The following is a 14376-nucleotide window of genomic DNA, read 5'->3' as shown; positions in this document are numbered from 1 at the left end:
ATTCCAATTATGGATGATTATTTGTTGAATGATTATTTGATTTCTGGGTCTGCTGTGCTGCTGCTGCTCTGATTTAATAATAAAATATTTTGTATTATATATGCTTTCCACTCTAGTTCCAGTTGTCATCCCTATTTGACAATGAGAAAATCCAGCTTTACCACCCCTAATTATATTAATGTATTCAATACACTTGTAACTTGACTCTAAATAATAAATTTTAATTACTCTATTTCTTAATTATTTGTCGCCGAGGTATGATCCACGTTTTCTCATAGGTTTCTTATGCATAATTACTTGAGAAGCTGTCACGTTGATCTGAATGTGTTCGAATTGGCTTACTTTAGTTCGAAACATCTTATATATTGAAATAGCCTTCTGTCAAAAGTTTTGAAAGTATTAAAAACTATTATTTCTCTCTAGTCTTTAGATAATTTATTGTGCCAAACATGCTAATATATTCTTCTTTTCCTGTGCAATATTCAGGCTGCAACTAAAGTTCTTGCTCGATAGTTGGTAAGGCTTACGCAGTAGATTGCTAACCTTCAAGGTAGTCAAGCTCAGATGAGAGGCATAGCAACTCACACACAGGTAAAGAACAAGCATTCAGAAATTGTGCTATGTTTAACTGTATATAGCATGCTGATAACTCTGACTCCGATCTTCTACTGTGGAGATCTAAGATCTGGTTGAACTTGACTGATTTTATTTAATGTGCATAGCTTGTGTGTTTATTTTTGGTTTTTCTTGTTGTCTTGACTGTTCGCCGGCCTTATTGTCTGATCTAATTTTTCTTCTGATCTGGTTGCTGGACGGCCTTTTGTTTGATAGAGTATCATATTATGGTGTAGCTCATATTTTTCTTAGCCCCTTTTTTTCTTTGAAAACTGTAGCTCATATGTAATTTATGGTGTAGTTTGTGTAATATTGCAGTCTATTGTTTCCATGCTCTCACCAATAATTGATTGATCATGCTCTCACCAATATTTCTTTTTGATTAATCTGGTTTAGCTCATTCTGTTTAGCTTGTTTAGTTCAACTAATTTAGTTTAGTTGAATTAGGTGATTAATTAGAGAATCTGGACTGTTATATGAACTGCAATGATTTCAGTTTGTGGAACTGGTTAAGTCTATGGATTCTGTTTGCTGCTTGCTTGAACCTGGGAAACAGCTATTTACTGTTGCTGTTTAATAAGTGTTGCTGCTTCGTGCCATGTGTTAGAGACCTAGTAGATCTAGAAATTGTGCTATGTTTAACTGTATATAGCATGCTGATAACTCTGATTCTGATCTTCTACTGCGGAGATCTAAGATCTGGTTGAACTTGACTGATTTTATTTAATGTGCATAGCTTGTGTGTTTATTTTTCATTTTTCTTGTTGTCGTGACTGTTCGCTGGCCTTATTGTCTGATCTAATTTTTCTTCTAATTTGGTTGCTGGATGGCCTTTTGTTTGATAGAGTATCATATTATGGTGTAGCTCATATTTTTCTTGGCCCCTTTTTTTCTTTGAAAACTGTAGCTCATATGTAATTTATGGTGTAGTTTGTGTAATACTGCAGTCTATTGTTTCCATGCTCTCACCAATAATTGATTGATCATGCTCTCACCAATATAAAAAGATGGATTTAGGCATTCGTTTCTTCCTCTTTCACACCCTGCAGGTTTTGACAGCTACTAAAATTAGATATTGGAGGTTTTGTTCAATTAGATGCTAGGTTTTGACAAGTCTCCATGAGATGTAATGGCAAAAGAGAATTGATAGGCACACAGTTTCTTCTTGTTATCATGCTATATAAAAAACATGTCTCAGTTGTGGTGGTTTGGTTTGGTTTTTGTTGTTTTCCATTGCAGGAATGCTATTGATTCCTCTTTATTCAAGCAATGGTTGCATAACTTGCAAAGTGAGATTGGGATTCTAGCTAATGGCACCTTGGCTCTGAGACAAGTTCTAATTCAGGTAATTGCATTATCAGTGTTTAAAAAGTGGATATGATTTTTGATAATTAGGCCTTGTTAAGTGGTAATTTAAGTAACTGACTAACCTGTTAGTCTTCTAGTCTTATTCATGTTCTCAAATCAAAATCAACAAAACTAGTTGGACTCTTTTTGGTGTAAACAGGGTGTAGACATGTTTGGAAAACGCATTGGGTTTCTCAAATTTAAAGCTGACATTTATAAGCCAGTCTATGTTTCCATTTTCTTGTGTTAATTTTAGCAAGGGGCTATGAACTAGTATGTGGTATCTAAAATGCACAACTATTAGGATCTTTTGCTTCTTACCTTACGTTCTCAGGCATCCATCATTTCTCTTTTGCTTGTAATTTCTTTGCACTTGCACCTGATGCTGATTTCTTTCTTTATATATAATAAAGTAAACCGTGATTAGGTTCCAGGTATTGTATTTGCAAGAGGACCTGCTGTGACTGTGTTGATACTTCTGGAATTAGATGGTGAAACTTATGCTGTCCTTACTGAACAGGTTCTTAGATGTTGGATCCTTGCAGAGAGAACTATGTTTTTTTTTTCAAACATTTTAACTAGAGTTCCATATTATGCTTATTATTTTTTATTTATCAGGCAAGGGTTCCTACTGGAAGAATTATTTTGGAATTGCCTACTGGAATGTTGGATGATGACAAGGGTGATTTCGTTGGCACTGCAGTTCGTGAGGCTTCTCTCTCTCTCTCTCTCTCTCTCTCTCTCTCTCTCTCTCTCTTTCTCTCTCTCTCTCCAATTCTCTTCATAGCTTAGTTGTGCCTCTGACAGGTTGAAGAGGAGACTGGCATAAAGTTCAAACTTGAAGACATGGTTGATCTCACTAATTATTGTTTGATTTGTCTTGTAATAAAAATTGCATACTATATTTGTAGGTTTGGTAATAAAAAAGGATTGAAAATTTATATTGTGTAGCAATGAAGATCAAGTAACAAAAAGAATTTTTTTTAATTTAACAAGGCTTTCGCCACGCTTTTAAAGCGTGGCTGTATATTTTGCTATGGAGCGTGGCCGTATCTCTACCTATCACCACGCTTTAAAAGCGTGGCCGTATATCCACCGGCCGTATCTCCACCTACATCCACATTTTAAAAGCGTGGCCGTATCTCCACCTACAGCCACGCTTTAAAAGCGTGGCCGTATTTCCCACCTACAGCCACGCTTTTCCAAGTGGCAGTTTGTAAAAAAGCGTGGCAAACAAAAAGCGTGGCAATAGGCTGCAAAAAGCGTGGCGATAGAGCAACCGCCACCCTTTGATAGGTCACCCTTTCAAAAGCGTGGCGGTAGCTCAAAAAGCGTGGCAAAAAGCTATTGCCACGCTTTTTTCAACTTTTCGCCATGCTTTAAAAGCGTGGCAAAAGACGTGTTTTCTTGTAGTGACCATAACCATTGTCTTGGTATGCATCATGGAATGATTGTTGCTTATAGTACATTGGAGGGGTTGATGCCAAGAGGGTTGATCAAATCCTTGTGGCTCCTCCCATCTTTGATTGTTCTAACCATGGTGCATGTTGGCATTATAATCTCCTCTTCCTATAACATAATTATAACCATGCTCGTAGCCAGAGGGGTGAAAAGTCATAGTAGAAAAGAAAAACAAAAACTAATAAAAATAGGTAACTAAGTCCTAAAACTAATAAAAACTAAGAACAAGTAAAAAGCAAATATTTACAATAACCAATAATAAGGCACACGTTTGTAATTCCCCGGCAACGGCGCCATTTTGACGAACAGATTTTTGACGGTTTAGAATTTCACAAAAATAAATTCCTGTTGTAACTATAGTTTCTAACCAACAAAGAATCCTTTCGTACAAAAACTTGTTTGTCACTAAAGTAAACCCAATAAAAATTAATAACCGAAGTATTTAAACATCGGGTCATCTCTCAAAGAATTGCAGGGAGGTGTAGTTATTGTTGGTTATGAAATTGTATCTTTTTAGGGTTTTGAAATAAGGAACAAGAAAAGTGAATTGCAAGAAATTAAATTAATAACTAATAAATTTCTTAGCAAGGTATGAGAAATGGACGTCCTATCCTAGTTATCCTTATCAGTTGTGATGAGAATTTTTCATTGATCCCACTTAGTTAACCCTTGGTAAATAAAGGAAAGTCAAGTGGACTAATCAATTTGATTCTTCAAGTCCTAGTCAACTCTAAGGAAAGACTAGCTTTAGAGGGATCCAAACCAACCAGTAATTTTCAATTATCAATCAACAAAGGATTTTGATAACTCAACTGTTTCCAATTAATCAATTCAAGCTAAGAATGTAAAAAGCTAAATTAAATCATAAATATGAAATACCTCAGTTTGCATTAAATAAAGAAATCAAATCTAACATGGAGTTCATAAACCAAATTGGATAAGAAGAGATTCAACAAGAAGAATAGATAAACCAAAGTACTAGAATAAATAAAAGTAGAAGAGAATTAAATTAAAGGAACATTGAATTTGGAATTGAGAAGAAACAATCCTAAAATTAAGAGAAATCCTAAATCCTAAAACCTAGAGAGAGGAAAGAGCCTCTCTCTCTAGAAAACTACATCTAAAACTTCAAATTGTGTGAATGAGAACTGATTGAATGAATAAATGATTTCCCCACTCTGCAGCCTCTAATCTGTATTTTCTGGGCCAAAAACTGGGTCAAAAACAACCCAAAAATCGCCCCTAACATTTTTCTGCAACTGTTGTACGTCGCGCATGTCACGCATATGCGTAGGTCACGCGTGCGCATCATTTCTCAAAACTCCTTGTCACGCATACGCATCAGTCACGCGTATGCATCTCTTGTATTATGCGCTAGTCACGCGTACGCGTCAGGTGCGCGTGCGCGTCGCTATGGAATGCTTCAGATCACGTGCATGCGTAGGCCATGCGTGCACATCGAGTCTCGCTAGTCAGCTTCATTGTTTCTTTGTATTCCTCCCATTTTTGCAAGCTTTCTTTCCATTTCCAACCCATTCCTGCCCTATAAAACTTGAAAACACTGAACATACAGATCACGATATCAAATGGTATAAAGAGGGATTATAATCTAATAATTTAAAGGCTTAGGAAGCAAGTTTTCAATCATAGCACAAAATCAGGAAGGAAAATGTAAAACATTCGATTTCTATGAATAAGTGTGAGATTAGTGGATAAAATGCACTCAATTAAGCACAAGATGTACCACAAAATAGTGGTGCATCAAATCTCCCCACATTTAAACATTAGCATGTCCTCATGCTAAGCTCAAGAGAACTAAAAGAGTGAAGGCAAAATGGTAAGACTTATGCAATGCAACCTATCTAAATGCAACTACATGCAAAAAATGATTCTACTTACTTAGTTGAAAGTAAATAAACCTTTCAAGAACAAATATGAACTGGATTTCACTAATTCAAATCATAAAAATAAATTACAAATAGACTTGCAGAAGAAAATAGCTCACGAAAGCCGGGAACAAAGAATCGAGTATCGAACCCTCACTGGAAGTGTATACAATTTAATCGCTCAAGTGTTTAAGGTTCGATTCTCTCAATTCTCTACTAATCTTGCTTTCTAAGACTTGCTCTTCATCTAACAATCAACAAAGAATTAATGCACAGATACACATATCAAGAGGTCTTTTAAGGGTTGTAATGGGGTTAGGCTCAAGGTAGGATTGTATTTGGTCAAGTGGACTAAAATCTGAATCCTTAATTAACCTGAACTTCCCACCTAACTTAAGACAATCCATGTAATTACAATGCAAGATCTAACCGCCCATTAACTATGTTTACCACACATTTATGCATCCCAAATTTAAGTACAACTTATATGCATTGATATTATTACTTAACTTGGGACATTTTGTCCCCTTTTTATTATTTGCTTTTTTTCTCATAATTTTTTTCTATTTCTCTTTTCTTTTCTTTTGTTTTTCTCAATGCATATGATTAAAGTATTGCATGCATAAACATGTCCTCAACATTTTCACATTTTCACATGAATATATAACACCCAATTCTCAAACCAAATGTTTCCAAACCCAACTTCCCACACTTAGATCATGAGCACTTTCACTAGTCTAAGCTAACCAAGGATTCAAATTAGGGACATGTTTTACGCTTAGAGTTAATGATGTGCTAAAGTAAAGAACAAAGGGGTAAAATTAGGCTCAAAATTGGTTTGCAAAGGATAATGAAAAGGTTAAGGCCATATGGGTATGTGAGCTATAGTGAACAAAGGCCTCAATCATATAAGTATATACATACATTAAACCATGGAAATATAGAATCAAGCAAGGTATAGACCATAATTTTAGAGAGAACAACACACACCAAAACAAAATATTGGTTGATAAAATACAACCAATCAATTAGGCTCAAATTCTCACTGGGTTTGTGTGTTCGAGCTCTAAACCATGTTCCAATATAATATTTATTCAAAAAAGTTTAACAAAAATTTTATTTCAATTTAGTGAAATACTCTAAAAAGTTTTTTGAAAAAGAAAATATTACTTCAACCAAGTAGTTGGTAAAATATGCACAAAATCAAACAAACATGCAATCAAACATGCAAATGCAACAATGAACTAACAAAGGAAATCCCACATTGGTGTTGAGAAGGAACTAACTAATCCGCGGAAGTCGGTGCCGACCTCCCCACACTTAAAGATTGCACTGTCCTCGGTCCATGCTGAGATGCACAAGTGGATGGGTTGCTCCAACTGATGCCTTCTCCAAAGTTCGTGTAGATGGACTTGTTTGTTGCCCTATTGAGAAGCTTTCCCTATCCCTTCTCGATGGCCATCCTAAAAGAAGAGAAAATGGAAGAAAAGTAACCCAGAAACAAAGATAAGGAAACAAATAGAATATGGGTGTGTTGATGCCAAATAATGAGGATCTCAACGACATGGTAGCTACAACATGCAGGTGAGAAAACAATAGAAGCAAATGGCATATGAATAGTGCAAAAATTGCAATAATGAGGGAGAGAGTATAGGTAATGAAAGACCACATAAGTTCATATCAATGCAAAAGGAATACAAGTGTCATAAAAGAGTAGCATTGGCCTATAAATAATATTACCTAACAGTGGAATAAGAACATTTAACACCCATAGAAAAGAAAATAAAAACATGCATACAGTTAAAATGCAATGAATGAAAATATGGAAATAAATTAAGTAAAATAATATGAAAGAGTATAAGGAAGATAAGTCAAAGAAATGAAGAATAAAGAAGTAAGAAAGGAAGAAGAAAAGAATAAGAAGGGAGAGAAGAGAGAAGGAGAAGGGAATCTGCGAAACGACGCGTAAGCGTCGCCCACGCGTATGCGTGGGTGAGTAGAAATCCAATCGACGCGCAAGCACCGTTCACACATACGCGTGGCCACTGGTTGTGCTAAACACACAATACCAGCACCAAGGCAGCACAACTCTCGGCCAAATCACCCACTGACGCCGATTTTCCTTCCACACGTACGCGTCGCTGACGCTTACGCCTGGGTGACTAAAATACGGGTGACGCACATGCGTCGCCCACGCATACGCGTGGGTTGGCTTGTGCGCAAGGCACCCTTCTTGCACAACTCCCGCGTAACCTTCTGTATGGTTTAACGTCGCATGTGACGCGTGCGCCTGACGCTTTTCTCTCTTTTTTTATGCGAAATGCAGAATACAGAATGCTGATGCTGATGCAGACATGATGAATGAACACTAATAAAAATAGAATAACATAAAACAAAAAACAAAACAAAATTAAATAAAGCTAAGACTGAAAAAGAATGGTCATACCACGGTGGATTGTCTCCCACCTAGCACTTTTAGTTAAAGTCCTTAAGTTGGACATTTGGTGAGCTCCTTGTCAGGGCGGCTTACGCTTGAACTCTTCCAGGAATCCCCATCAATGTTTGCACTTGCAATAGCCTCTGGGATCCCTAACTATGCGTATAACTCCTTCAAGCAAGTTAAAGCAAGTGACAAGGCCCTAAGAGTATTGATTGCTAGAACGAATTCCGGGGTCCCAAACCTTGCTTTTGCACCGGTCTTTGTGTTGATCACCATTGTTTCAACTGGGTGGCAAGAAATTTGAATTCTCACTGAGGCTGCTAAACAACTTCCTTGACCCATTCAATCAAACATGATACCGATCCTTGCACTTCAACTCTGAGCTTTCAACCATAGTGAACCTATGATTGTGTTGTCAACCACTAACCATCTCTCTTTTACTCTTAAAGCCACAAAGAGCACTCAGCTGTCCATCCGTCTCAAGCAAACCATATTCAAGTGGGAAAGTAAAGGTTATGGATAATAATTTTACCCACTTGAATATTGTATTGAATGGTAATGGCTTTGGGAGAGGTGTTTCCAATGGTCTTGCAAGCTCCAGTCCCTTGTGCTCTTCTTTGAATTCTTCCACCTCTTTGCAAGCATCTTCAACTTCAACCACTTTCTCTTGGTAGCATTCTTCCAATTCAATCTCTTCTGCATTGCCTACCAAGGGTATGGGAGGCTGTGCTTCTTCTTCTTTAATCTCCATGTCCAGTCTAGTGGTGGAGGATTCAATTGTAGGTAATAATTCATCAATGATTGAGTCCATCTCATGATCAACCTGTTCTAAGTCTTCAACCATGATATGCCTTGGAGGATGTACACCCTCCTGAACATCAAATTCAAACTTCTTGGGAGGAGGTTCTACGACTAGAGTTTCCCATGGAGGTTCCGCATCTCCCAAGTCTTCAACCACTTCCTCTTCTTCTATAGTTTCGGCTTTCTCTACTTGCTCTAGTACAAAATCAAACTCTTACTTGATGTCTTCCACTTCATGATAACTTTCTTCAAGGGTCTCTACTACCTCCACCCTTTGGGTCTCCTCTTGCGTCTGTGGAAATAAGGCTGCGTGCAACCGATCCATTGCGTCCCTAAGACGATCCCTTCTCTCTTGTTCTATGTCAGTAGCATAATTGGGATCGTGTTGCTCTTGAATTGATGAATGTAGGTCCTCTTCCATGGGGGTGATGATGGGATGGTGATGAGTCTAGATTCACTCCCCTCCCAATAAAATTGATGAATCTGCTCCTTGGCAAGCACACCAAAATTATCGTCAAGTAATAACGCACAGTGGAGTGGGATCGTATCCACAGAGATTGGTAGATTTAAACGATTTTAATTAATTGGTGAATTAGTCAAGCTTAAACAGAATAAGTTGTGAGTACGGAATTATAAATGGTAGAAACATAAATGGTGAAAGAATAAAGGAAAGCAATAAGGTGCAGAAATAGAAATGACAAGAATGTAAAAGGGAGTGAAAATTTGCAGAATGTAAATGAAAGCTATAAAAGAATGGGAGAGATAAGAATGGGGAAATTCATTGAGATCAGGAGATATTGTCTCTTTGGATTAAATCCAGCTTATATCCTCTTCAATCATGCAACTCATTGACCTCTTGGCAATCATGATTGATTGAGCCCCAATCTCTTGGTGACTCAATCTCTCATATCTTGATCAATAGCCAATTCCTTGGTCTAAGTGCTCATGAAGAGAGATATGCTTGGTCCCTGATTATACCATACATCCTTGTAGGTCTAGGTAGAGGGAGGATTATATGTCACCATATCCAAACACCAAAACCCAGATCTTACTCAAGTGTGAGAAGGGATTTCTAGCATGGTTTCATGTTTCTTTTTCCAAGGTTCTCATGAAACCCATTTTGCATTCAACCTCTTTTCCAAGATGATTGAACACTAAGAATGAAAAATGAAATTCCTTCTAGCAAATCAAAGAGAAGATGAAGAGAAGAACAAATTCACTGTCATTAATCCATCAAGTACAATAGAGCTCCCTCTCTCAATGAGAGGAAATTTAGCTACTCATAGCTCAGAAAGAAAGTACAATAGATGGAAGAGATGAAGTGTGAAAAGTGAAAAACTAGAACTCCACAATCCCCAGCTGAGATGACTAACTCTCTTCTTCTACTACTTCCAGGGGGTATTTATACTACTCCTAGATCTAGAAATAGAGAAAAATACAAAGGTGAAAAGGAAAATTACAACTTGGAGGGAAAAGAAACTCAACAAACGTGATCTTCCAGCTAGCATGTGACTGGCGCTCCTCTGGCGTGTCACGCTCCCTTTATTTCAATCTTGGCGCGCCATGCCTCACCATTCAAGTGGCACGCCTTCCTCCATCACATCCCTGGCATGCCACGCCTTTGATACCAAGTGGCACGCCCAGGCCTCTTTAAAATCCTCAAGTAGCTTGGTGTGCCACGCCTTCGAGCCGAAGTAGCATGCCCAGGCCTTTTCCCATATCTTCATGATTCTGGAAACTTGTACCAGTGTGGCACGCCCGGGATCTGGCGTGCCACGCACCTTTAAATGCTTCATCTTCTTGCTGGCGTGACACGATTCATCATCCAAGTGGCACGCCCAGTTCATTTGGCCCTTTATCTCCTTCTCTGGAAAACACTACCAGCGTGCCACGCCATGGGACTGGCGTGCCACACCCCTTCACTTGCCTTGGTTTCAAGAGTTGGCGTGCCACACTTGGACATTCATGCGGCACGCCAAAGTGGGATAATTGAGTTGGCGTGCCATGACTTCGATACCCAAGTGGCACGCCCAGCTTTGTTTGGCCTCCTTAAGTGCTTGCATGCCACGCCTGATCATGTAAGTGGCGTGCCCAAGTGAGATATGTGAGCTGGCGTGCCACGCCTTCGACACCAAGTGGGATGCTTAGCTTTGGTTTGGGTATTCTCTGTGTATTGGCGTGCCACGCCTGGACATTCAAGTGGAACACCTTAGTGGGACTCTTGAGCTGGCATGCCACGCCTTCGACACTAAGTGGCACGCCCAGCTTTTGCTTTGCCTTCTTGTTCACTGGTGTGCCACGCCTGGTTGCTCAAGTGGCACGCCTAGATCTCATTAGCCTTCAACCCCTTCTCTGGATTCTTGTACCAGCGTGCCACGCCATGTTGCTCAAGTGGCAAGCCCATTCAATTGTGGGTCTCTTAGGCTTGGCGTGCCACGCCTTGGTCCTCAAGTGGCACGCTTGAGTAAATTCTGGAACTGGCGTGCAATGCCTTCGATACAAAGTGGCACACCCTAGTGATGACTCTTCTAGGTAATGAGTTGGTGTGCCACGCCCAGCTTCTGGCGTGCCATGCTTTGTTGCTAATGGCACGCCTGCTTCACACGCCCCACTTGTTTTGTTGTTTTCTTCCCATTTTTTATGTCTTTTTCACCTGAAATTTTACACAAACTCATTTCAAAGCAATGTACTATGATATTCATCAATTAAGGAATGTATTGCAATGATCAAATGAGATTATACCTCTATGATGGTCCTTTTTTTGCAAGAAAAAGGGTAGATGATGTAAGTCATCACAACACCAAACTTAAGCTTTGCTTGTCCCAAGCAAATCATTATGAGTGGTCTTTTTATGAATTGAGACTTGACTTTGAATAGATACAAATATAACTAAGAATAGGACTAAGTGTTCAACATGTGCATGAATGTTCTGAATGTCACAAAGAGTCCCTAGATCCTTGAGGGTTCTTACAAGTATGTGCCTCAAGGGTCCTTTTCATTGATTGTCACCTTGAAGTAAGAGTTAACTCATTCTCTTTTTTTCTTTGGTTGTGCTTCTTTTCTGTTCGTTGACCATGACTCTAAGTGTTTTGTCTCAAGACAACCCTTTAGTTAGGCTTTCAATTAACACTCCCAAGCCAGTTGGTTTTAGGGTACTAGGTGTTGACCTTTGAGAATTTACTTGCCAAGGCCTCTTCTTGACACATCTTCACCACAAGCATCTACTAGGGTCTCTAACTCTTTTGAGTTTTTTTTTCAATGTTTTTCTTTCTTTCCTAGTAGTTGATGCTCAGAGCCTTGGGTCTTTGTTGCTTACTACTTCTTGGTATAGATTTTCAAGGAACACCCCTCAACATCTACTTGTCATGCCTTCTAGGACTAGTTGCCTTTCATGACTCATTTTCTTTTTAGTTCATTCAAAGTTCTACACTTAGTTTTTTGTTTCTTAGTTCTTTGAATGAGCTTTCTTGGTCTTAGTCTTATTTACTCTTGTTCTTGCTCAACTCACAACAACTCTTATGGAGACAAACTATACTTTATTGATGCTGAAAAAGACTAAAGTTAACATTGCATTTTCTTTCTTGCATATCAAAGGACTCACAAAAGACTTCAAGTAATAAAGAACTAAACATAAAACATAAACTATCCTAGCATTACCAATTATTCTCGAACATAAAGTAAAGCAGAGAGAAACTTAAACATAGTTCAGAAACTAGGAAATGTCAACCATGGGACTTAACAACCATGTGCAGCTTCAGCTTAAGTTCATTGGCCCTTTGCCTTTGTCTTTCTTCTTGGAGGGGGAGGAGTCACCTTCACCCTTTTGGGAAGATCCTTCTTGTTCTTTCTTGTCCTTGGGCTTCTAGAATCCCAGCCTTACCATATAATTTCTTTCATCCTCCTTCTGCTTAGCTAGGATCTCCTCTTGTCTAGCACTCAATTCCTCCAGTCCTTGCATGAATGTTGGGTATCCGGGGTTAAGATCGGCCACAACATTACACAAGTAATTTAGCTTCGCTTGTGTGTTGATATCATATTGCCTCCTTGAAATGGTCCGGGCATCATACGGATGCCTGAACTCAGTAAGGTTCCTCTGCTGCCATTTGTTCTGCTCTATTACTTTGTCGAGTGCACTTCGCACCTCTCCCCAGTCGAACTGCTCTTGTTGCTCCTTCCTTGCTTGCTCAAAGCTCCCTTGGAAGTTTTGTATGTTCTCATTCACTTAGTTCCATTGCTCCCTGTGGCTATTTTGAAATTGGTTGACATCTTCCCTCAATTGATGCAAATCTCCCTTCATTTGATGCACGTCTCCTTGCAGCTGCTCCTAGTTTACTCCTTCAGTAAATTGTTGATATTGTTGGTATTGTGGTGGTTAAAGTGCTAGGAAATATGGTTGTTCCTCTGCCTCTTCTTGTTGTTGTTGTTGTTGTGTTGTTGTGGCACATGTGCATGGGCTCTATGCTCCCTGGCCCTCTAAAGTGGGTTGACAGCCAACACCTTGGCCATTTTCTTGGCAGTTATAGGCTTGTCTTGCTTCACCAGCACCTCATCAATAACTTTCTCAACTCCAGCTTCATCATATAGCTCTTGTATGATGCTAGGGAATGCCAGCCTTGTGCTTTCATTAGTGCTCTTCAGTATTTTGTTGATGTTGTTGGCAATCAACTCCCCAACATTTACATTTTCTCCCTTCATAATGCTGTATATGAGCACAGCTCTCTCCTTGGTCACCTCTGAGGTGTTGAATATAGGGATCAAAGATCTTCTCACAAAGTCCAGCCACCCTCTAGTTTGGGGGCTCAAGTCCCTTCTTCTCAACCGGTTGGGTTTCCCATCTTTGTCATTGATCCACTACACATTTAGTACACAAATTTCGTTCAGGATTTCATCAAATCCTGGGTCTGGTTGCTTAATCCTCTCCTCATAACTCCGAGTAGAGTTTGTCCTCTTCACCATCAGCACCCTTTCTTTGTTAGAGGGACTATAGTCAATAGATTTCCCCCTCACATAGCTAATGTACCCATAAGGTTGCTCTAGCTGTCGCACGGTGTTGGCATAAAATTCCCTTACCAAGCCTTCTACCACTTTCATTGGTGGGTTGTAGAAGAGTGCACAGCCCCTGTTGTTTATTTCGATGTTAATTTCAGGGTGCTCATTCCTTCCCAGTTGAAAACCAACCTCTGGGATGATCTGCCTCTCACTCACCCAACCATAGAATTAGTTTTGGTTGAATGCGGAGAGGAATTTATATTCATTGAAGGTTGAGCTTGAGGAACCGGAAGTTGGCTCTTTGGTCTTTCTTTTCTTTGAGACTGAGGATTTTGGTGGTGCCATTGGTTAGAGAGAGAGTGTTTGAAGGTTCTGAGATAGTAATAGAGTGTTGCAAAGAAATCCAAGAAAAACAAAAGTTTTGCTCCAACACCAAACTTAGGACTTGATTGTCCCAATCAAGTAAAAAGATAGAGAGAAAGGGGATGAAAAGAGAAAAGAGAAGAGAGAAAAAAAGGTTTGTGAGATTTTCTTTTGTGTATGGAATGGGGTTTGAAGGTGGAGGGAAATAGGAAAGTGAGGGGATTTATAGGGGTGAAGGGTGTGGTTCAAATGGTGGGAAGTGGAAATGGGTTTAATATTTTCCTACTTGGGGAGTGGCGCCTAGCGTGGGAAGAGGCGCCAATCCTTATCTCACTTTGCTTCCCGTATGTGCTGAGTTCTAAAGTGCAAGTACACTTTGACCTCTTTTTCTATCAATCAAGTGGGCCCCATTCAATCTCCTGAAAACGAAACTGAGACCCCATTCGTAATGACAAAATAATCCTCCATATTCCT

At 39.2% G+C, this 14376-nt stretch overlaps 1 protein-coding gene across 1 annotated transcript; it reads left to right on the top strand.

Moving 5' to 3' along the window:
* Positions 1–1747: 1747 nt before the first annotated feature.
* On the top strand, positions 1748–8053 carry LOC112794890 (nudix hydrolase 14, chloroplastic-like). The gene is made up of 6 exons (XM_025836860.2): positions 1748–1960; positions 2123–2185; positions 2390–2482; positions 2581–2673; positions 2770–2830; positions 7830–8053. The coding sequence occupies exons 1-6, from the start codon at positions 1805–1807 to the stop codon at positions 8051–8053; spliced, it is 690 nt and encodes a 229-aa protein (XP_025692645.1). The 5' UTR covers positions 1748–1804.
* The last annotated feature ends 6323 nt before the right edge of the window (positions 8054–14376 follow it).

Source organism: Arachis hypogaea, chromosome 4 (genome assembly GCF_003086295.3).
Source record: "Arachis hypogaea cultivar Tifrunner chromosome 4, arahy.Tifrunner.gnm2.J5K5, whole genome shotgun sequence".
Lineage (NCBI taxonomy): Eukaryota > Viridiplantae > Streptophyta > Magnoliopsida > Fabales > Fabaceae > Arachis > Arachis hypogaea.
The sequence above is the reverse complement of the archived record's forward strand: the minus strand, read 5'-3'. Positions and strand labels throughout refer to the sequence as shown.

Bases quoted from the DNA above. Each gene is read 5' to 3' on its own strand.
- LOC112794890 (XM_025836860.2), top strand. From the start codon at position 1,805: ATGTCTCAGTTGTGGTGGTTTGGTTTGGTTTTTGTTGTTTTCCATTGC. The intron at 2,483-2,580 runs GTTCTTAGATGT...TTTATTTATCAG, and splicing joins ATGCTGTCCTTACTGAACAG to GCAAGGGTTCCTACTGGAAG. The intron at 2,831-7,829 runs GTTTGATTTGTC...GCTCCTTGTCAG, and splicing joins GGTTGATCTCACTAATTATT to GGCGGCTTACGCTTGAACTC.